The 23,244-nt window shown below is 53.1% G+C and overlaps 1 protein-coding gene across 6 annotated transcripts in view; it reads right to left on the bottom strand.

Annotated features, from left to right (window-relative positions):
• Window positions 1–23,244, bottom strand: part of ACACB (acetyl-CoA carboxylase beta) — a 101,115-nt gene that overhangs the window by 35,036 nt on the left and 42,835 nt on the right. For all 6 annotated transcript variants that reach the window (XM_037052319.1, XM_037052316.1, XM_037052315.1 and 3 more), the window contains 18 exons: window positions 22,438–22,547; window positions 22,199–22,309; window positions 21,022–21,231; window positions 20,554–20,724; window positions 18,800–18,961; window positions 17,069–17,232; window positions 14,840–14,990; window positions 14,640–14,743; window positions 13,110–13,191; window positions 10,732–10,877; window positions 9,385–9,535; window positions 8,011–8,145; window positions 6,355–6,501; window positions 4,833–5,021; window positions 3,086–3,186; window positions 1,068–1,156; window positions 854–978; window positions 42–155 (listed from right to left, as the gene is read on the bottom strand). In XM_037052319.1, the coding sequence (XP_036908214.1) occupies window positions 42–155; window positions 854–978; window positions 1,068–1,156; window positions 3,086–3,186; window positions 4,833–5,021; window positions 6,355–6,501; window positions 8,011–8,145; window positions 9,385–9,535; window positions 10,732–10,877; window positions 13,110–13,191; window positions 14,640–14,743; window positions 14,840–14,990; window positions 17,069–17,232; window positions 18,800–18,961; window positions 20,554–20,724; window positions 21,022–21,231; window positions 22,199–22,309; window positions 22,438–22,547 (2,462 nt within the window). The remainder of the gene's footprint in view (window positions 1–41; window positions 156–853; window positions 979–1,067; window positions 1,157–3,085; window positions 3,187–4,832; window positions 5,022–6,354; window positions 6,502–8,010; window positions 8,146–9,384; window positions 9,536–10,731; window positions 10,878–13,109; window positions 13,192–14,639; window positions 14,744–14,839; window positions 14,991–17,068; window positions 17,233–18,799; window positions 18,962–20,553; window positions 20,725–21,021; window positions 21,232–22,198; window positions 22,310–22,437; window positions 22,548–23,244) is intronic.

A 23,244-nucleotide genomic window follows, 5' to 3' on the forward strand; every position in this document is an offset into this window, starting at 1 on the left:
GACCACCCCCGCACAGTGGGGGCTGTGCCCCACGGCCCTACCTGTCTGGCTCGGAGGGCCACTTTGCAGTGCTCGCTTTTGCTCAGCTGGGTGAGCTCGTTGAGGATGGAGGTGAGTTCCTCCGACAGGGAAGGGTCTGGGCCACAGAGTTCATCCTTGGGGGCACAAAACAGAATCTAAGTGGCTTTTGTCTTCCAGGAGCAAACATGCGGGCCCTCATCCTCTGCCAGGGGTGTGGCGGCCCCCAGCAAACTAGACAGCTGCTCGGTCCTCTGAGGACACCGGGAAGGTAGCCTGATGCACACACCCTCACCCCTTTCCACTGTGCACGCCCATTCATTCATCCACCCCCCAAAACGTGCCCTAAAAACACCTGGGAATTAAAAAAAGCACATCTATGTCTGTGCCTGCATTGCTGCCAACGGCCGGAGATCGTGGGTGCTCACTAGGTGCTGGGTAAGTGGCGACACCCTTGACATTCATCTCCCCAGGTGCTTCCAACCCTTAGAGGGGTTGCTATCACGACCCCCATTTTACAGATGAGGAAACTGAGGCTCAGAGAGGCCATGGCTGGAGTGTCTGGCACACAGCAGGTGCTTTGGTCAGTTATGACCTCTCCCAGGGGCTGACAAACCTCGCCCGCTGCTTGGTTTTGTAAACAAAGTTTATCGGGGCACAGTCACGCACATTCGCTTACACTGTACAGTGGCAGCTTTGAGTGGTCTGGACAGAGACCACATGACCAGCAAAATCTAAAATATTTACTCTCTGGCCCTTTCCAGAAAAGTCCGCAGACCTCTGAGCTGCCCCCACCCACCCCCACTCTAGGTATAGGGGGCCCTTTCCTGCTTACGATTAACATGATCACCAGCTGGTTCTTCTTGGCCACCTGCGCGTGGGAAAAGATGCAGTCCAGCACCTGGGACATGTCTGGCTTCAGCTGCTCCCTGAGGTTTATCACACACTTGTCGTAGTGGGCTACAGGGAGACAAAAGGCCGCACGGGAGTAAGGCCCGGGGCCCCTCCTATACTGTGGGCTTGTCACCAGCGCCAACGGCGACTCTTGCCTTGTTGGAAATGGTGCTCAACTTGTAGGTATCTTTTCAGCAGATCCAACACCACGGCCTTCATGTAGCCACGGGTCCCGCTGCGGTATCTGGGGAGGAAAGGAAGGCTGCCTTAGTGATCGACTCCACTCGCTGGTGTGCCTGAATATCTACAGCCAGGGCTTGTAGGGTTTCAGAGAAAAAAAAAAACTAATAAAGCATATGGGGGGATGTACCTCCCCCCCTTCCCCAGCCAATCCTGGGCTTGGGAGGGATGGGCGAGTTGGTGCATTTGCACTGACTTTGTAGGACAAGGAAGGCATAGACTCGTCCAAGGTCAAACATCAACCCAGAGGCCAGGCCTGAGCCTCTGAATGGATAGCAGGAAACTCTCTTACAGATTTGGGATGCTGAAAGGGTCAGCCTTGCATGCATGGTTGACAAGGACAATTTTCAATGAACCACCCAATGGGTAAAGACGGTTTGGGGGAAAAACGGACTTGAAAGACATTCCCCAAAAGATCTCTGTGTAAATCTTGCTTCCCTTTGAACACCGAATTTTATCCTGGACGTTGCCTAAAACATTTCCTCTTCTTGATCATTTCTGAACATGGGGAAGAGGGTTTCCGAGGAGGCGGGGCACTGGGATTTAGAGCTGAAACCAGCTTAAGCCCAGCATTGCCCAATAATAACAAAACAGAAAAACCCACAACACCCACTTATTCAAATGTGATTTTTAAAAAGATTTTATTTATTTATCTTTAGAGGGGAAGGGAAGGAGAGAGGGAGAGAAATCTCAATGTATGGTTGCCTCTTGTGAGTCTCCTGCTGGGAACTGGCCTGCAACCCAGGCGTGTGCCCTGATTGGGAATTGGTTCGCAGGCCTGCGCTCAATCCACTGAGCTACACCAGCCAGGGCTCAAATGCAAATTTGAAAATAACGCAACATAGGACAGAGCTTTGATATTTACATGGAACACAGAAAAATCTGCTAGGGAATTCAATTAATTTACCACCAGTCTGATTCTTTTAGGTGTTTCTCAGAAGCTGAAGGATGGGTTTAAGGTTAACGGGTGAAGTCTCCTGGGAGAGACTACCCACCCCTCCCCCCCACAACCCCGGCCCAGGTGCTCGGCTGTAAGACTCTCTCTGTGGGAAATCCACACCAAGGCCTCCGTCATCAGCTTCAATGCTGCCTCTATTGCCGCTGAGAGTCTCTACGAGCCAGAAAGTCCCCTGAAAAGAAGGGCGGTCTCCTACACTCTCTGCACCTCTGGTAGTTTCTGGAACATGGAGCATGTGAGCTGAATTAACTGGCTCCAGTCTGAGGATTCTGTCTGCCTAAGCAAAGGTTTCTTGCTGGGTAGATTCTTTGCGCAGAGCGGCAGTTCTTGTCTCATCAGACTAGTTCTCCCTGCGCAGCCGCTACTCAAGAAACAATACAGTCTCCATCAACTCCTTTGCGAGGATGCCCCCAAACCGCAATGCTAACTTGTAAAGTCTTTTGTGGCGTAGAAAGCCATCGTGTCCCATTGTCCCTTAGTTGAAGCTGCCACGAGGACTCTTTATCAGGACTGCACAAAAATTAATCCACTTAGCCCGGGCCGGGTAGCTCAGTTGGGTAGAGCATCATCCTGAAATGCCAAGGTTGCAGGTTCGATCCCCAGTCAGGCACATAGACAAGAAGCAACCAACGAATGCATAAATAAATAGAACAGCAAATCAATGTCCCCCCCCTCTCTAAAGTCAATAAATTAAAAAAAATTAATCTACTTAGAACTCAGAATGCCTTATTGTGCATGAGGTGTTTTTATTCCCATTTTGCACATTGGCAAACTGAGATGCATAGAAGTAAGTGCCTTATCTGGGGTTCCACTGTCAGGAATGGCCATGCCAGGACCACAGTCAGGGTCCCTTGATCCCAGGCACTGTCTCCCAGTTCGAACCTGCCCTTCAGAGACCCACAGAGCACCACCCCGGTGCAATACACGGCATGACTCAGCAGGACAACCGCACTCCACCGAGAGCCCAAGATTCACCTCTGGACCAGCTGCACGATGCTCTGTGTGTTCATGAAGAAGACTTCCCGGTCGGCCTTCCGCTGCAGCGTGGCTGCGTGGCAATCCAGGATGGTGGCTATCTGGATGGGGGGAAAGGACAGGCCTGGCCACTCATGACCACACAGGAATCACCCAAGGGACCCACCACAGGCTTCTGGGAGAGCCCTACCCAAGGCTCATTTGAAAAAAGGAAATCCCAGCCCCAAAGCCCTCTGGCCACCCAGAAACAGCTTCATTCATCCCACTCGATGCATCGCTTGAGGAATCCAAGAGCCCAGAATGACAACACAGCTGTAAAGACACGCTCCCCTTTGCATTTGCCTCTCCACAAGCCTGGGGGCTCCCGGAGAAGAGGAGAAGGGAACTGCCAAACCCAGGGAGCACAGGGGTGCCAGGCGGGTCCTATTCATATCATTAGCTTGAATGTTATTGACATATTGGTTTTGGCAACAAAAATCTTTTAAATGTAGAAGCCTGCATCAATGACAAATTCCTCAAAGGTCCGCGCATGTACTTTTTTAAAAAAATACTTTATTTATTTATCTTTAGAGGGGAAGGGAAGGAGAGAGGAAGAGAAGTATCAATGTATGGTTGCCTCTCATGAGTCCCCTGCTGGGAAATGGCCTGCAACCCAGGCATGTGTCCTGACTGGGAATCGAACCACGATTTTCTGATTCGCAGGCCTGCGCTCAATCCACTGAGCTACGCCAGCCAGGTGTACTTTTCTTAATTGGGGTCCTTTAGAGGTTTGCTTTTATTTTTTAGTGAGGATATAACTCATCTATAATAGCCCCCCTTAAAGTATATCATTAATTTAGTGGTTTTAGCATATTTGCCGAGTTGTGCAAACATCACCTCCATCTAATTTGACAGCATTTCGTCCCCCCTGAAAGGAACCTGCCACCCTCCCCACTGCCCTTCCCCCGGGCCCAGGCAACCGTCAGTCACCTCCCGTTCTCCACGGATTTGCCTGCCCTGCACAGTTTCATGTGGACAGAAGCACGTAACACGTGGTCCCTGGTGACTGGCTTCGTTCACCTACCATTTCTCAAGATGCTTCCATGTGGCACGAATCAGTATTTCATTCCTTTTGACGGTGGAACAACAGTCCGACCTCCAGAGGGGCTGACCTCTGGCAACGACCTTTGCTGACCTCTAGCTGCCCCAATCGCTAAGGTGTGGGTGGGGGAATGAGGATGGCAAGCAGCCCTTCTAAGCAGACAGAGGGCACGAAGGGAAATTGGCAGAGGGGGCTCCTACATGAAAACTATCTTTAAAGGCTTAATAAAAGCAACCAAAACAAATGCAACCAATGTAGAATTGTTAGATATTTTTATGTCACCCTGAAACGGTTTCCATTTTTCAAAAATACTGTATCTACACGAGAGTCACAAGATGATCACCTTACAAAACCGGAGGGAGAGAATCTAAGCTACAGACTTAGCCAGAAACACTCTCGACTTCCTCTTAGTTCCGCCAGCCTATCTGGGGGAAATGCTCAGCCTCTGCTCTAATCCGGAACCCGAGTTTCATGGAGTGAGGCTGTTGGTGTTCATCCAGACGCCCGTGGCACTGGGGAGATGCTGCACAGAGAAGGCACGACAGAAAACCCAACCCCCAACACCCCGGGCTGTCGGTGGGTTTCACGAAGCCCGACTCAGGCTGAGGACAGATGTCGAGACTGACCAGGAGCCGAGGGGCCACCTGGCTCGGCGCGGGCACCCACCTGCTGGCTGGGGAACTGGCAGAGCACCGAGGTGACGTTGCTGGCGTACTGGGCCATCACCCTGCGCACCGACTTCTCCACGGGGGTGGGGATTCGGCCCGACACGCTGGTCATGATCTCCTGCAGCTCCAGCAGCGGCAGCGACGGGTGGCGGAGGGTCATCATGAGCTTCTGCACCCATTCCTTCAGCTGCGGCGGGGACCACAGCGTTGGCCGGAGGCCCTGCGGGGCCTGGGCACCGCCACCCGCCACTGGGCACCCAACACACTCGACCCATGCAGGCCCTGTGCACCCGTGTGGCTGAAGATCTGGACCCAGCAAGCTCCAGAACAGTCCAGAGGGGAAGGGCCCCTAACTACAAGAGGGTGCCCAGTCTCCCCACCCCTAGGTGAGGGAGCCCCCACTCGCCTCTGAAGGCACCCAGACTGCCAGCCTCGTGTGAGGCTGAGACATAAGGCCTCGTCATAAAGAGCTAATGTCTGTGGGACATTCAGTGCCAGGCCTCTGCACCTTCACACTCGATCCTCAGAAACACCCCTGCAAAGTAGGTACAAGCCTTGTTCCCATTTTACAGATGAGGAGACCAAGGAGATGAGGAAGTTGTCCAGAGGCACCCAGCCAGCAAGAGCAAAGCCGGGGTGCTAAGTCAGGCCATCTGGCTCCAGAGACTCAACGTGGTTATGAGGTTCAGAAACCAAGTGCTGCATGCACTAACAAGTGCAAAGACCAAATAAAGGTTCCAATGAACGCAACCACAGGTAGGCAGCACAGCAGAGGGGTTAAGAGCATGGACTCCAGAGCCAGATGGCCAGGGTTCAAATCCCACCCTTGACTCTTTAAGGGTGAAATACGGCAAGCATCTCAGCCTCTCTGTGCCTCAGGTTCCTCATCTGAAAAACTGAAGTAGTAAGAGTTCCTACCTCACAGGTCGTTGGGACAATAACCTGTCCCAACAGGGGGGACAACATTCTCAGTGCCTAGAGTAGTAGCTGGCATGCAGTACGTACGAGACACGGGTCGGTCCCTGTTGTTACCCCTGGGATTTGCTACTTTCAGATAGAATGTGATGCACACGGTTTTATCACTACTGCTTTTAGGTCCTTCACGGGGGGTCTGCAGATTTGAGAACTTATTTCTCTCCAGAGCGAGTAGACAGAAGGCCCCTGGGACAGTGACCCGGGAACAGTGTTTCCGAACAGAGTGCCGCCCTCTTTCTCTCTTCAAAGGCGTGGCCCACCTGGACCCTTTCCTACCTACTGCCTGGATGCTCTCAGCGCTGAGCTGAGTAAACTCTGAAAAACCAACTGTCGCTTTTACCACAGTTTATCCTCAAAGAGAAAAGCCCCAGATGTGCACAAATGGAGAAGCGGGTCTTTTATAAAAACAGCAGAGGACTGACTAACCGTTTTCTTGTCTTTACATCAGTAAAGACCTCCGACCTCATGGAGCAAGTCCTTCCTGCTCATCACCTGGACCCACTCACTCCCTGAGAACACACACCCGCCCTTCACCCGTGACCTACCTTTACGCTAAAGATGGGCTCGGGCAGGCAATAGCCGTTCATGACGTTAATCAGGTTTTCCAGGACGCCGTGGAAGACCTGGTTCAGCTTCTCCCCCATGATGGGCAAGGTTGGCTGGGGAGGGAGCTCTCCTGTGAACAGCTTGGCCTGATGAGACAGGACAAGAACCAGAGGTCAAGGCCTCCATGGCCTCCCGACTTGGACAAGCCAAGGGCCAAGGCAGGTCTACAAGCACGCAATGCCCTTAGGATGAAGCCGGTGAGAACAAACAGAAGAAAACGTGTTGGAAAGCGAACATTGTTACATTCGCATCCCTCGGTTTTCCAAATCTTCCCCTTTGCAAATATCACTGTAAATCGTGTCCCCCCAGTAATTTCGGAAGGGGCTGGATTTCTTTGCTTTGCTCTGCTTTCTCATGAAGGTGAGCTCCCTATTTCCTCCATTTATTTTCAGTCTCTGTGGCATCCCAAAGATAAACACCTACCAGGATAAAAATTTACAGAACCCTCCTACAAATGTACCTGATTTTCGTAAACCATAAACATTTAGCCTCGGGATCAAAATGCTAAAAGCTTCCCAAAAGGGCAAGATGGACTTAATGTGCCCCTTTGTCTATGAACACATTCTATAAGCACCCACTGACCACCTACTACGTGTGAGACACTGGGCCCGGAGGTTTGGGACATCCATTCTGCTGGCCTGGACCCCTCAACTTCCTGCTCCCCGCCCCCCAACTCTCCTCTCGTCCTTGAAGAGCTAACTAGAGGGTTTTCTTCTCCAGTCGGAAGCTGGCTTCTCCACCGGGCCTCCCACAGCCAGGGCCCAAGGTGGCCTGCTGATGGATTTCCCGAACTGAACCACAAGGGTTCACGGCCCACAGGCGCATATCGGCCCACAGGGTGCAGCCCTGCCCCTGCCCCTCACCCGGGAAACATCTGCTGAAGGAGTCACTGCCAGCACCCAGGATCTAAAAAGGCCCAGTCTCTGTCTGGCTCTGGGAACCCCCGAAAGAGAATAATAAAGAGAATGAGAAGAAAACAAACCAAACTCTAATAGAATTGTCTGCAGACAAGAAACAATTTGATTTTTAAAAGTACTTTTCTGGCTTTTTCCCTAGGCAGATGAACTGATAATCTCGGAGAAAAGAATAATATACAGATGAGTGACAGGCCACCCCGTCTGCATGGGTCACTTAAAAGGGTGTAAACGGTCATCAAAGATCTACGTTTTCTGAGTGCCCACTATGTCCCAAGCATGACTGAGTAAAAGCTCACGGCAGGGGAGAGGGTGAGCCGTGAGAACATCGGGGGGAGGGTCCTCCCAGCAGAGGGACCAGGTAGCAGGTGGAGGGGCCTGGCCTGTATAAGCAAAGGGGGAAAGTGAAAGAGGGTGAAGCCAAAGTGGGGAGAGCTTGTCTGGGGTCTCGCAGGTCATCAGAAGGACTAGTTTAAATGGGAGGGAGAATCACCGAGAGGGCTTTGAGCAAAGGAGGGCATGTCTGCACCCATCACACCAGCTATAAGGATGACTCTGGGAGGCAGGGGAACAGCCAGGGGAAGAGCCAGGGGCCTCGAGTCTGCTCGGCTCCCCAGACAGGCAGCCAGAGGCCACAGGCACGCCCGAGCCAGCCTGGGGGCTGTGCCGGGCGCGACGTACCGGGTGCACTTTAGAGGGGTCGTCAAGCTCCAGCCTGGCCACCACGCAGCCCGCCTCCAGCACCGCCCCCGGGCGCTTGATGTACTTCACCCGGCCACTCTCCTGCACGTTCAGGGACATGATCATCTTCATCACCTATTGTGCAGAAAGAAGAAATGAGACAGAGCCCACCAGGGCTGGCCTGTGTGTGACACCCATTCAGAGCTAGTCACTCCGGGTCAGGGACAGTGTCACTCACATAGAACGACTCCCAGGGCGGAGTTCAAGCTGATAGGACAGAGGGAACTAGCGGTTCCCCAAAGTCAGGCGCGGTGCCATTCACAGCCCTCTCCACCAGCAGAGCCAGCGGGGGAGGTCGGTTTTATGGGCCCATTTTAGAGATGTGACAACTGATCTTTATTTGGAAGTAACGCCTCTGCCCGAGAACCGCAGTTCAATCACCTCACGGTGGGTGATGAACACACACGTTCACACAACGTGGTGTGTTTGTGACCTGCTGCGTCTCTCAAGGCAGCGGGAAACCCTCTAGGGATCAATCAATGGAGCCAAGGACGCACCGCACAGTTCGGTCGGTCAGCAGTCCATTTCCGTGGCCTGAGAGCCTAGCTATGTGGACGGGATGCGTTTTGCTACCATGGGGTGGGCGATGGGCACTCAGCCCAGTGCTCCTTGGCTCAGCAGGTCAAGGAGTGGGCACCTGAGTCAGCCAGGCCTGGCCTGTGAGCTGACGCCCCTCATGTCACTCTGTGACCTTGGCAGGTGCCTCCGTGTCCCCCCTGGTAAAATGAGGAATAACAGCCGTCTCACCTCACAGGGTTCTTATAAGGGCTGAGCACGAGGGAGAACCCGGCCCACCATTCCCGCGTTTTCACTGCCATTATCGTTACTGTTCCCCCTGGCAGCCAGGAATGGAGGCCGCGTGTGAATCCTGGCCGTTTCCGGCCTGCTCGGGCCCCATTTCTTTTGTGAGATGGGGGGTCACACTGGTGCCCATCTCCTACGATGGCTGGGAAGACTGAAGAAGGTGAGTAGAGATAGGTAAGATGCTCCAAATAGCACCTGCCATGTGGTAGGTGTTTGCAAGTGTGGGCTCAATGACAATTGCCAATGTCATTCTTACTCATCAGCTCTTAATCATTTCCAGGGAGGTGTGCCTTTTTAAGGTTTTTCCCCGTAAGTATTGCAGGGAATCTGGGCCATATGCTGCACACTGGCTCTCTTAGGAATTTGCAGCCAGTGGCCTAGGTAAGAGGTGAGGACCATTTGCAGAAGCAATGCCAAATGGACGGCCCTCCCTCGGGGAGCAGAGAGTGGGGGACATGAGGGGTATGGTGGAGGCCTGGCAGAGAGCCCCAGGACCTGGTCTGTGCTCACCTCCATCTCAGCGTAGCTGCCCCCTGCCTCCACGTGGCCCCCGTCCTCCACTGTGTACTGCGTCAGCTTCCCAGCTGAGGGGGCTCTCAGCACTGTGGGGTCGTTCTCCTTCTCAAACACACACGTCTTGTTGCCAATGGTGATCCGGTAACTGGGAAAGAGGGGGAGCATTGAGGGGGGAGACTGGGGAGGGCCATCCGCCAAGCGGGCCCAAGTGGGGCTGTCTAAAGGCGGCCCTGAGAGCAGCCCTGGGTGCGGCTCAGGGGACTCCACTTTCCCAAACGGTGGCATTTGATAGTCACGACAAATACATTAGGAGCGAGGTGGGGGAGCAAAGCGGGACCCTTTTCTAGCTGAAAGCTAGTTCCTTTTACTAACATAAATCCAACAGGCTCAGAGAAGGCAATCAATACACATTATTCAATAAATATTTACTGACTGGGGAGAGCAGACCCATGGGTGGACCTTGTAGTAATCTTGAATATTCTTGGCAGATAGAACATGGGTTAAAAAGAGGAGATAAAATCACCGCTCTGGGGTGAATCTGGTGTGCCTTCTCCGATCAAGGATTGGGGAGGGAGACTACCTCTCTAACTGGAGTCGTTTCAGACTGGGGACCTCTGGCAGCCCCACCCCTCCCCGACTTCACTCTCCTTGGTGGGGGGGTAGAAGGGAGTCTGCACCCCCTGCTCAGTAGGGCGGCGCACATTCACTGTGCGAGCCCACAGGCGGTCAGGTGAGCCAGAGCGGAGGGTCCACCTCAGGAGGCCCTGTGCTAAGGGCTCCTAGGGTACCCTGTATTTCTCCCACCTGGGCACACGGCAACCCTGCCCGCCACGGTCTGTTTGCTCCATGTGTCACCTTCCCCAATAGGCCCCACACGTCAAGACCATGGTTCTATCCCAACGTCTAGCTTGACGTCCGGTACAAGTGGATGCTCCATAAACAGTCCCTGCCCTAGCTGGGTGGTGGCATCTCCTCCGAGCCTGGGGTCCCATTAGATGGGGCAGATGCTCCAGCTCAGACACAGGCAGCTGGCCCTACGTTCCACACCTCTAATGCCGTAGAGCTGAGTCAGAACCCTCCGCCTGGGAGGGTGCATAGTCCACTCAGTTCTGAACCCTCCCAGGTCACTAGAAAAGGACCCCCTGGGCACTCCCCACAAATGCCTGCCAGTTGCGAGGAATTTGGCCGAGAGATTAACCTCTCTCCACGGGCCCAGCACCCACCAGGCAAGGCACTTTATCTAAGACCCTTCAGCTGCAGGAAGGATGGCTTCCCATCGTCACCCCCCGGGAAGAGCGCTGGCTCTGGGGCCTGGGCCGGCGGGACACGTGCCCCACGCACCTGTTGACCTCCTCCTTCATGTAGGTCGTGTAGCTGTTACCGCTATAGGACAGCAGAAGCCCGCCATCGTTCAGCCGGTGGGCGTCGATCTCGATGTGACAGCCATTCATGATGAGGACGAACATGGTCAGAGACTGCCGGGCCACCTGTGGGGACAGGTTCAATGTCGCCACCTGAACTCGGGATGTCTGCTTGTCCCCGTGCTCCCAGAACACTGTCTTGCCTTCCCCAGCCAGGAGCCAGGACTAGTGTCCACTGTAGGGGTACCAGGGCAGGCACCTTGTTTGTCCCGCCGCCCCAGCCCTCGCTCACCCAGAAAGGCAGCAGACAGGGAGGAAGCCAGCAGAAGGAGCGCCATTCCTGCCTTGTAGGGAGGCTGATGGTCTCCGGCTGAGGGCCGAGTCCCGCCAGCCACCTCTCCCCACCTGGGCACTCTCGTTCTGAGTCCTGCCCCCACGCATCAGCCCCTAGTGGGGCCACACTGGGCAGCAGGGCCATGAGGGGGGTGCATGTGGGTGAGATAGCCCTGGGGCCTCCCCCAGTGACGTGGACCAGGGCTCTGCCCCCTGGACATGGCTGTGCCCAGGGGCCTACAGGACATGTGGGACACTGGAGAGAGGCACAGAGGGTCAAGTCTCAGCTTTGCCTTTCAACCTGACGCACTGGCCCCATTTGGCCGTCAGCGCAATGGGCATGTTCCCTCTCCGAAAACTAATGCTCTGAAGAGCCCTCACCCTATAAAATACAAATTCAAGACCAAAGATAGCGAGAAACATAGGAATACATTATCACATCATTTATGGTGACAGTAAGAACCAAACTAGCTATCCAACCACCTTGCAATGAAATAACTACTCGAGACCTACACTGTGGAATGTGGTATAGCCCCTGGACACTTGTGGCTATTTAAATGTAAATATGAAAATTAAATAAAATGTAGAATTACAGTTGCACTTGCCACGCCGCAGGTGCTCAGGAGCCGCCGGTGGCCCTTTCTGGAGCGTGTCCATCCCTCCTGTAAGTTCTAAGGGAGCACTGGGGACACCCCCGACCTCTGCCCCATGACCTCGCCTTTGTAAAATCAGTGCCAGGAGCACACGAACAAATAATGGAAACGAGATGCCAAAATGTCAACAGGGACTGCCTCCCGGTGCCAAGGCATGTGGTTTCCCGACACTTTATTCGTGTTTGAAACTGTGAAACTTTCTAGGAGGCTGCACTATACGTCATACCAAGCCGGGGATACCCAGGCCCCCAGAGGTAGCCGGGACCTCTCGGGGGCAAAAGGGAAGTGGTTTTATAGCACACTCCCATGGACAACACGCTTGTTGGGCTGAATTAAGCCTAAAAAATCTCGAAAGTTCAACACGTGTTTGGCATATTCACAATAGAAGTACTAGAAAATAAAAACCCAGCCTCAGAAGCATGCTTGAGCTCCACCCTCTTTTCCAACCTCAGAATGGGAGACTGGAAGTGCCGGGGAGGCCTTGGCTTCCAGAGGACACTTTGTCCCCGCAGGGCACCCCCTACTTAGACCCTCTGCCTCACCCTGCACCCACCCCTCTCAGATGCTCCTCGACTCTCTCTGCTGATCTGAGCTCGGATGGCCCAGGGAAGGCGCCTCCGTGACCTCTGCCGGAGGAGAGCAACCCGGAGGAGCTCCAGGGAGACCAGAGGCAGCCCAGGAAGAGGTCAGAACCCCGCACACAGACTCTCGGGGTGGAGAAAAGACCAAGCCAGGCTCACAGGCCTTGCCCAGCAACGACCCTACTCACGCTCCACACTGGATTAGATGGTGTCCCCCCGATTCCTAACGGGCACCCCAGAAGGTGACCTTATTTGGAAACAGGGCCTTTGGAGATGAGTAGGTCACACGGGACCAATCGAGTATGTACCAGAGGAGTGTTCTAGAGGAAAGAGACCCAGAGACAGAGGTGCAGAAGGCAGACACGCCCAGAGGAAAGAGGGCCGTGTGAAGCTGGAGATGGGGACTGGAGTGAGGTCTACCGGCCAGGGGCCCCGGGGACTGCCCACAACCATGGGAAGCTGAGAAAGCAGGGGACGGGCTCCCCCTGGAGCCTTCAAAGAGACCAGGCCCAGCCCACGCCTTGGTTGTGGACTTCAGGCCTCCAGAACTGTGAGAGGACAAATGCCCCCTGTTGGAGGTACTTGGTTACAGCAGCCACTGCGCCTTGTGCGTGTTGCTCAAGCCCATGCGCTCTCAAACCCACAGCATCCAGGTTTCAAGGTCATGGGCTGCCTGGGGCATCTTGAGACCCAGGCATGAGAAAACCTGCTCCAGGGATGGCACAGGAATAGAAACTCCTTCCCTCAGAGCTCAGGGGTGTCGGAGGCATCCGAGAAACGTGGGTCTTTACCTTGAGGACGTACTTAGAGCCTCCATAAATCAATTCCACGTCCACCATGTTGCGCAGGGACGCTGCGGGGAGGACCTGGCCCCTGAAGCAGAAGACAGACTGCGGTGAGCCTGGGAGCAACTGAGAGCTCTGTGGCCATCCTCGCCCCCGGCCTGAAGCACCATTGCACCTGACTATGCTAAACACACCTGACTGTACTGAAAGAGCTACATCTGACCCTGGCCAGATGGAGCATCATCTGGAGCATCATCCCGTAAACCAAAAGGTCACAGGTTCGATTCCCAGTCAGGGCACATGCCTGGGTTGTGGGTTCTGTCCCAGGTCAGGGCGTGTAAGAGAGGCAACCGATCTCTGTCTCTCTCCCTCTCACCCTACGTCCATTCCCATCTCCTCAAAAGCAATGAGCCTGTCCCCAGGTGAAGATGCAACAAAAACCCTAAATCTGATTAAAAGGCAAGAAACAAGTATCATCTCAAGGAGGCCGACATCCCTCAGAACTTAGGGAAACTGCACTTTCTGAAGGATGGGGAATTTCAAAAGGGTTTTCACGAAGCTAAATCCATAATAGCTTCTCCAAGAATCCTGTGTGCAGGGGAAACCCTGCTTAGGAAGGAACCAGCACCCAGACTGTGATTCTACCCCCATTCAAAAGCACCGCAACCAAGCGCTAAAATCTTGGCCTCTTCCTTTTGGAAGCTTCCGCTGCCTTTCCCAGAGATTCTCATCCGTGGGCAATTTTTACATTCACCCTCGGGACACCTGGTCACCTTGGGAGACATATTTATGTCACGAGGTCAGCACTCTGCATCTGATTGTCATGGCTCTAGGGGAGAGGGGACACTATGGATGGGGCCAGGGATGCTGCTTACACCCCACACTGCACAGGACCACCCACAGCACAAAATGATCCAGCCCAAAATGTCAGCAGGGCTGAGGCTGAGAAACCCCGGCCCGTCCCCGCAGCGAGCCCCTGACCACTTCCATGCTGGTCCATTTCACTAGGCACCTTCCCTCCGCCCCCCCCCCCCCCAGTAATTTTAGAGGGTGAGAGAGAAAAGGAGAGAGAAGGAGAAAAGCCCATTTGTTGTTTCACGTATCTATGCATTCATTGGTTGACTCCTGCATGTGCCCTGACCGGGGATCGAACCCACAACCCTGGCATATCGAGGGGATGCTCTAACCAACTGAGCTCCCCGGCCAGGGCCACTAGCACCTTCTGATTCAGGTGAGGGTCTGGGAGAGACCAAAATACACAGCCTACAACTCTGACAACATACCTGACACAAGGCAGCACATGACGAATAAACACATGACTGTCTCTATTTTAACTGCTGCCTTGGCCTTGAGAAGCCCATCTCCCGGGCTTCTTCCGGGGCAGCCCAGGATTCTCCCAGGAATTTCAAAGGCAAGCACATAGGAGGGGTTCACTCATCTCCTGGAGGCTGATTCGTGCCCAAATAAAGCACGTTCTGCCTACCTTGCCACTCACACATTCCCCAAAAGGGGAAAAAAGTTACCTACATGCCCTACCTTTCCAGCGAGTGTAGGAAATCCGTCATGCAGGTTCTGAACATCGCATCGGCCACGTTCAAGGCTCCGCACACCACCCCGAGCATGACATCGGGCTTTTCCGCCTAGGAAAGACCCTGCACTTCAGCGCCCACGGCAACCAAGCCCCCAGGATGCTGGGTGGTGGGAAGGCTCTCTGGGACGCGTGTGCAGCCCCTCACCTGCACTTTCTCAGCGATGAGGTGGTCCAACCACCCAGTGTCAATGTCGTTGTTCTGGAAACTCTCGGTCTCCAGAAGGTTAACGAGATACTCCACGGTGGTCCTGAAGTCGCCCCGGATGGACAGTTCCTTCAAAGCCACCACCATGTTCCTGGAGGGGACAGGCACACAGGTTATTTCCTGAATTAGCACCCGGGGCTCCCTCGTGGTTCACAGAGAGGTGGGACCACACAGACATTAAGGGGGTCTATCTTGGCTCCAGCCATTTACTGGTCGGGTGACTTACCTGCTGGGGCCTCCGTTTCCTCATCTGGAAAATGGGGTAATAACCCTGACTTCGCACAGGGGCTTGAGGATTACAATGAGCCAATCCATACAAAGCACCCCGTCACAGATCAGTAACTGTCGACTGCTATGAACATGATTAATTACCACGATTATAGTTCTAATGAACCATTGCTGGTCACTCTGCCTCTCTCTCCCACTGGACCCGCTCACATCCCCGTGTCCCCGAGCTGGTGCTGCCCTCTGTTCGCATGCACAACTGCCCTGCCTGGGGCACCTGCGGACCCTGAGCTCTGTTAACCTGCTCAGGGCTTGGCTGGTAACCAACTCCCGTTTCCCAGGGGGCCTGCCTCCCCCCAGACAGGGCCTCCGGTCCAAGGGCGGAGATGGCCACTCCCTGTGAAATCACGGGGACGGTGTTTTGGGGGAAATGAGCCAAAAACAGAGGAGGCATCAAAAGGCCTGCCTCCCTGGGAGGGCAGAGCGTTCACACCTGTTACGGCACTCCTGAGTGCCGTCAGCAGGCGTGCCAAAGGGGCCACAGCCACCCCACTTGCGGGGTGCACCTATCAGATACACTGAGGTCAAGTAAGGGTGTCAACAGGCTACCGCTGTGGGGCCCAAACCTGCCTCTAGGAGTTAAGCGACTGGACTCAGGGTGACCAGTTTGTCCCCGTTTGCTCAGGACCTGGCCAGTGTTAGCCTGAGTAATCTGCCAGCCCCGGGATCCCCGGGGGAAACTGATCCCCTGCTGGACGCTGACAGTTGCACAAAGAGCTGGAATTTTTTCCTCCGAATCCTGCTGAAGCTGCTGCTGCTCATTCATTCACAGCACGAGCCAAGCCACACACCCTGTGCCATTTGGGGGAGACCGGGCCAGCTGCCCTCCTTCCCTCCCCCTATTCATTCTTAGTTGCTGCAATTCTAAGCTTCAGGGTCTCTGTTTTTCACTGTGCACAATTAAAATTAATCATTCGAGGTTAGTAAAAAAAAAAACCCACTCATCAAAACCACCAAACTCAATTTAATTCATGGCTAAGTGCCCAGGCCAGATAGAGTTTAATGTTTTTTAAATAAAACGTCCACAGGGCCTTTTGGATTTCTCACTCTAAAGGAAAGTCACCCACCAACACAAGAACATTAAGCCACCATGCGAACTGGTTTTGACCATTCTGCACCCAAGTCAAGGCAGGAAAAAGGTGTGTTTTGAAATTTGGGGGCCCCTTTGTTAACGTGGGTTTCTCCAGGAACTACTTATGAGATTTAAATTTATAGGAGAGTCCTGTCCCCATACACACACACCTTTAAAAAAAAAAGCTATAGTGCCCAGGCTAGTGTGGCTCAGTGGACTGAGTGCCAGCCTGCAAACCAAAGGATCACCGGTTCGATTCCCATTTGGGGCACATGCCTAGGTTGCGGGCCAGGCCCTCAGCAGGAGATGCCTGAGAGGCAAGCACACATCGATGTTTCTTTCCCTCTCTTTCTGCCTCCCTTCCCCTCTCCCTAAATAACCAAAATCTTTAAAAATAAATAAAATTAAATTTAAAAAATTCTAAAAAGCTATAGTACTCAGCACCTTTTAAACTTTTGGAATGAATCACCTTGAACATTCTTTGGACCTCCTTCAAGTTCGACCTGCCATAGCTCTAGAGCAATGACCTTGGACAGGTCGTATTACTTCATGGAGCTCAAACACAGGAAGAGGGTGAACTTGGTCCTGGCGCTTCAGCTCAGGATGTTTGAACAGGGTCTGCAACGCCAGTCACCCCCCTGGGTCTCCTAACTTGCTCCTGTGTCTGCAGCCTCAGGGCAACTTTCAGTTTCTTAAAGGATGAAAGGCAGGAAAGGAGGAGGGGAGGAAGGAAGGGGAGGGAGGGAGGAAGGGGAGGAGGGGAGGAGGGGAGGAAGGAAGGGAGGGAGGAAGGGGAGAAGAGAGATACTGACGAAATGGCTTCTTCCCGGTTCTCTCCCCAGGAGAAGCAGTGCCCGAACTGGGAATCCGCAAACTCGTGTAAGCCCCCGGCAGCGGCCACGCTGAAATAGCCCCACACGTTCTTGTTGCTGCGGAAATTCAGCTCCTGGACTGTTCCGGAGCTTGGCTTAAACCCCTAGAGCCCAGACAAAAAAAAAAAAAAAAAGAACAAATATAGCAAAACATAAGGGAATCACTACTCCAAATGTATTTTCATCTGAGTTAAACCCTAGGAAGATGCAAGAACCTGTGCCACAACCAAACACTTAGCATGATCAAGAAAACACTGATGCCGTGCTGGCCTGGTAGCTCAGTTGCTTAGTGCATCATCCCGCTACAACCTAAGACTGCGGGTTCGATCCCCAGGAAGAGCACATACAAGAAGCAACCAATGAATGCATGGGTGAGTGGAACAGCCTGTCGATGTTTCTTTCTCAAATCAATCAATCAATCAATTTTTAAAAAGAAAAAAAAACATGGATACCTCTTATCAGGGATGTGCGTGTTTCACGTCAGCGCATCAATGCACGTCATTTTTACTTCACAAAAACATTTGAAAAAATAACAACCGAGTTGGAATGGGGGAAGAACGCGTGGGTGTGATACGGGAGAACGGTGAGTGTTGATGGAACTGAGTGAAGGAACATTCTGATTTTACACTCTTGACACTGTCAATAATAAAAAGTTTAAAAGGAAGAGGACTGAATTTCCAATTCTGGACTATGAAAATTCCAGCAGATAAAGAAATCCAGTGTTGGCCAACGAATGCTAACACATCTAATTCCATAGGGGGGTCGCCTGTCTGCCCTTGGAGTGTTACTTTAGTAGTGGGGGGTGGACCCGGACCTTCTCTCTGGGATTAGGGCTCCTGAAGTGAGTGGTGGAGGCCGTGGTTTTGGCAGAGGTGCCTGGAGGCGAGAGACCGCGAGTTCCAGGTGCCCGGGAGCTCCACCACCTGGCCCTGCGTCTGCCCAGGCACCTGCGAACAAGCCGTCATTCCTCTGAAAAATTCCCGTTTTGCTTGTGCACCACCAGAGTCAGCTTGTGTTTGCAGCCAAAGGGCCCTAAACTAATATGGCTCCCATCCTATAAAAGTGTGCAATGAAAGGGAGAAGAGAAACACAAGCCTCTCCTACACCAAGTTTCCTGAACGTACTCATTCAACAGTTAGGTTGCGGTAGGTTCTAGAGATGACGTGTCAACCGTGACAGACGCCAGCTGGTTGGGTTTTTTTGAAGGCACAAGGAAGAACAAGTCACAAAGGGTCTCCGTACAACGGGCCAGCCTGCATTGAGGGTGCAGCAAAAATTCCAAGGAGCCAGACGCTATGTCTGCTGCTTGTCCCAAAGATGGACATGGCCTTTGGAGTCCCCACTGGGGCCTGGCCAGGGCCTCAGCATGTCCCAGGCTTGAGGCATTAGGCAAGTTACCCCAACCTCTTGATCTGCAATCGGGGGTAACAACAGCCAGTGCCAGAACATCAGTGGTGAGACATGAAGGGACACGCATGACACACGCTCCATGTCAATACACTGTGACCTGTTCCCCTCCTGCACCTCTGCTTCCTTATCTGTAAACGGAGAAGCCTGGGGAGAAGGGGGCAAACACACCTTTCTCGCCCCAAGTCCAAGGCTAAGGCTGGGGGTCTGCCCCACACTGGGAGACTGGAAATGGCAGAAGCGAGGGCCCCCCCACCAACTTGCCTCATCAGGATTTTCGCTGGTGATTCTGGCAGCAATAACGTGCCCTCGGGGGAGGGGTGAGTTGGAGGGGGTGTCAAAGGAAATGGGTGTCACCCCCCACGGCGACTCTCCATACAGAAGGCGGATGTCTTTCAGCCGGTGCAGCGGCACACCCATGGCGATCTGAAATCAAGAAAGCCATCCCAGGGCTCTGAGTCCCACGAGACCCCCAGTCCTGCCCCCAAACACCAAGCCCAGTACTGGGTGTGCCAGAGGCGAGGTCCCGTGAACGACGGCAGACACACTGAGCACCTCATACGCACACAATGCTGCTTACGGTGCTGGGAGAGGCAGGGAAAGAAAAAGACACGGGCCTGACTTGGCCCCCACGGGGCAAACTGTGCCACTGGGAAGAGAAGCAACATTCATGAAACACCACCACCACCCATCGAGAAAATACACGTGGCAAATACACACGAGACGTCGGGGCTCCGGAGGACGAGAAGGAAAGGTACCCAGAAGCAGGACTACAGGTTTTGAGAAGGATGCAGGGAACGCTGGGTGAGAAGAATGAGTAACCACGAGAGTGTGAAGGACACCAGCTCAGCCAACGGGTCACACCTAACACGCTGTGTCTCGTGACATGACATGGGAAAAGGGACATCTCGGGGGAGAGACGGATCAGGAAGAGACAACCAAGGTTGTCTGAAGGGTCGAGGAACGTTCTGCCGGGACCCTTCACAAGGCAATGAAAAGGTAGGACTGACGAGACGTGGCAGTGAAATGGGACGTGCGGCCCTGGCTTTAAAAAACAAACAAATAAACAAGAAGCAGCCACAAACTGGGGGAAACACTCATGTGGGCAGTCGTATCAGACAGGTGTGCGGCGGTGTCCGTGCAGGATTTCCTCGTTGTATCGCAATGGAGCGCCCTTGCTCTTGGGAGGCCTCGGAAGTGACATATTTAGAGGCAAAGTGGCAATGAAGGTTTGGGTCGAAACATCTCCCCAAAGGCTTTATACAGCACACCGCAGAGAGAAAGCAAATAGGGCGGGAAGCTCACAGCGGGTGTGTCTAGGCAGGGTACGGGATCCACATGCATTAGCCTTGCAACTTTCTGAAAGTTTTCAAACTAGAAAAAACTAAAAGCAGAATAAAAATTCTGGTGGGGCAGGGAAGGGAGGAAGGAAGAAGACACTAATAAAAATAACTGAGTCCCAGTGAATGCAGGTGTTCCTGCCTCTGGGTCACAAGTTCCTAATGCGGGGTGATACTGTCCCCCAGGGGACAAATGCTTGCTCTTGGGCGGGGAGGGCGAAGAAAATCTTACTCTTTGTATGTAAAAAGCACAAATGTATCTATAGTACCCAGGCAGATATGCAGTGTATCTATGATATTCAGATTTCATGAGGGGACAAATTGGGAGGAAAAAATATCTAAAAGTCTCCAGCGGTGGTGGGGGTGGGGGGTGATAACGACACACATCTCCAGGTCTCTGAGTGGGTATCAGGGGTCCACAAATGCCCTGAAATTGCATAAAATGTATGTTTCCAGGGAGTAGGTCCGTGACTCTTGCCAGTTTCTCAAAGGACTAGATGGCAGACAAAGGTGACAAACCACATCACGTCCTCCACGTTCAGGGCCCACAGTGCTGCATACACACCCAGTCACTCCCCAGGGACAGTCAGCCAAGAGGGGTGGGAAGGCCCGGTCTGCACAGGCCAGGGACCCAAGCCCGGGCAGAAGAAGCCCGCGGGCCTGGAGCGGCTTCCTCACCTGCAGCTGGGCAGCTGGCAGGTTCACATCGGCGATCATTTCCGTGCAGGGGTGTTCCACCTGCAGGCGGGGGTTCAGCTCCAAGAAGTAGAAGCTGCCCTCCTGGCTGTACAGGTACTCCACCGTCCCTGCGCTCACATAGCCCACCGACTTGGCCAGGCGGACGGCACACTGCAAAGAAACAGAGACCGAACAAGGAGTGTCCAGTGGTTTTCTGGGGTCGTTTTCACAGTGGATATGAGTTCCCCCACCACATGCAGACTGAGGACCTGCTACGTGTCATGCACTTTGGGACCACACAGCTCACACTCGAATAAACTCACGCCAGCCTAAATACATGGAAGCCATGTCCGTGATGGACATGGTCTCGCCCACTTTGTCAACACGGGCCGTGAGGAGCTCTGTCTGGCTCTGGGCTGAGACGGCCTCCCCGGAGGCTGTCCCCACAGCCGGCTCTGCAGAGCCCACCTGCTCCATGAACTCGAACACGGCCGGGGTGGCGATGGTGGCAGGGGCCTCCTCGATGATCTTCTGATGCCGCCGCTGGATGGAGCAGTCTCGCCCAAACAGGGACACGGCGTTGCCGTACTGGTCGGCAAGGATCTGGACCTCCAGGTGACGGGCGTGCTGGGCCAGCTTCATGAGGAAGACAGGGGAGCCCGGGATCTCACTCTGTACCTGTGGGGAAGGCAGAGCGGCTGGAACAGGGAGTTTCCCAAAGAGAGGGAGAGACGACAGAAGTGATATCCACCATCTCCTACGTTTTGTGTGACCTCTCTCAGAGGCATGACAGTCTCTTTTAAACCCAACAGTGTGGAGATACCTAACCCAGAAAGTGAAATTCCCCCACAATCCCATGCTGCGAAAAGTTGGGTCCAGCCCTGACTGGTGTAGCTCAGTTGGCTGGGTGCTGTCTGGCAAAGAGAAAGGTTGCTAGTTCGATTCCCGGTCAGGGCACATGTGTGGTCCCCTGTGGAGGTACATAACAGAGGCAACCGATCAGTGTAACTCTCTCACGTTTCTCTCCCTCTCTTCCCCACCCCTCTACAAATAAATAAATAAATAAATAAAATGTTTAAAAAAAGAGTTGGGTACAAACTAGAAAAGAGTTTAAAGTGCTGTGAAGAATTAACGTGGTTGAGAATTAATGCTGCTATGGTGTCAGTTACTAACTTATCGGGGTGATCACTCCATAAATTATATAAATGTCTAATCACTGTATTATAGCCTGAAATGTCTATACTATTGTATATCATTGAAAACATGTTTGATTATTTTTTTAAAAGAGTTACTATGCTGTTGCGAGTCGGGTGCACGAACTGGTTTGCTGCCACCCCCCCAGCAACACACACACAGGAAACGTTTCTCTGAACAAACGCAGGACGGAAGCACGGCCCCCCTGAGCCTCCCTCCCCTCCCCCTCCTGCTCAGCGCACTCGCCCAGCGGCTCTTCGCGGCGGAAGCCGCAGAGGGACTGACCGCACCCTTTACACAGCAGACACCGCTGTGTCACAGGCATGCCATGGAGAGGCTCTCAAAGGAAGAGGGAACAACGCTAACAGAAATAATCTGCTGGCTGATGACGACGACGACGGAACAAGACGATTCCCAAAGATGTGAAAAACAGTCACGCAGCAAGACTCACTTGTCTGAAAAGGATTGGGAAGTCCTCGGCGCTCTCCGCCTTCCGGATTCCTTTCCCTCCACCGCCTTCCGAAGCTTTGATCATCAACGGGAAACCAATTTTCTCGGCGGCCTGGGGGGCAAAGGGCAAAGGGCAAAGGGCGCTCTTTGGAGGGCAGACACTTTCCACCGCCACCAGCCACCAGCACAGTGGGAAGGCCTGGCCCCTCGGTGCCTCCCACCCCCAGGCTCCGCGGTTACCTCCAAGCCCTCGTCGACGTCTTTCACACAGCCCTGGCTGTAAATGTCCTCCGGGACACAGACTCTTGTCCCCTGCTGCAGGTCGCCGTCTGCCAATTCCACCATCAGACCTGGAGTCACAAAGAAGCTGAGTCCCCAAGGACAGCAGACACACACAATACAGACACCACAGGGTCCCCCTCACCAAGCGGCTCCAGGCCCGGCCTCTGGCTCCGCGGGGTGCTCACAGGGCCCTCCAGCTTCGTTAATTACTGACTTCTAATTTTCTCACCCACTGACCCACCCCTGAATGGGAAACCAAGCTTAAGAAGTTCAGACCACATCTACCAAGAACGCCCTACTAACAAGAACTCCCAAAATCTCCTTGTACCCCAAAGGGTTATTTATATGTGAATTATTATTTTCCGACAGCCTGTGAAGATTTAAAACAAAACAAGACAAAACTTTCCATTCCCAATTTAGAATTCAATCTTTGGAAGGAAAAAAATCAAATTGAATAGGAAACTTCTTAGATTTTTTCCTGTTTCTTTTTAAATATACCCTAGAAATTCTACTTGGAGAAATTTATCCTAAGGAAATGATCAAAATGTATGTAGAGATTTAGCCATAAGATGATCAAACCTCCATTACTTTTAATATCTTTTAAATTAGAACAAAATGAACTGGAAAATGGAAAATGTATAACTAGAGAGGACTGTTAAATAAATTATGGTATATCTGGATGATATAATCCTACATAGGCATTTTAAATGTGGCAAAGTATATTTATTGACACAGAAAGATTAGTGAGAAAAATAAATCCTAAAC

Source organism: Sturnira hondurensis, unplaced genomic scaffold (assembly GCF_014824575.4).
Source record: "Sturnira hondurensis isolate 20B ecotype Veracruz unplaced genomic scaffold, ASM1482457v3 Scaffold0007406, whole genome shotgun sequence".
Classification (NCBI taxonomy): domain Eukaryota; kingdom Metazoa; phylum Chordata; class Mammalia; order Chiroptera; family Phyllostomidae; genus Sturnira; species Sturnira hondurensis.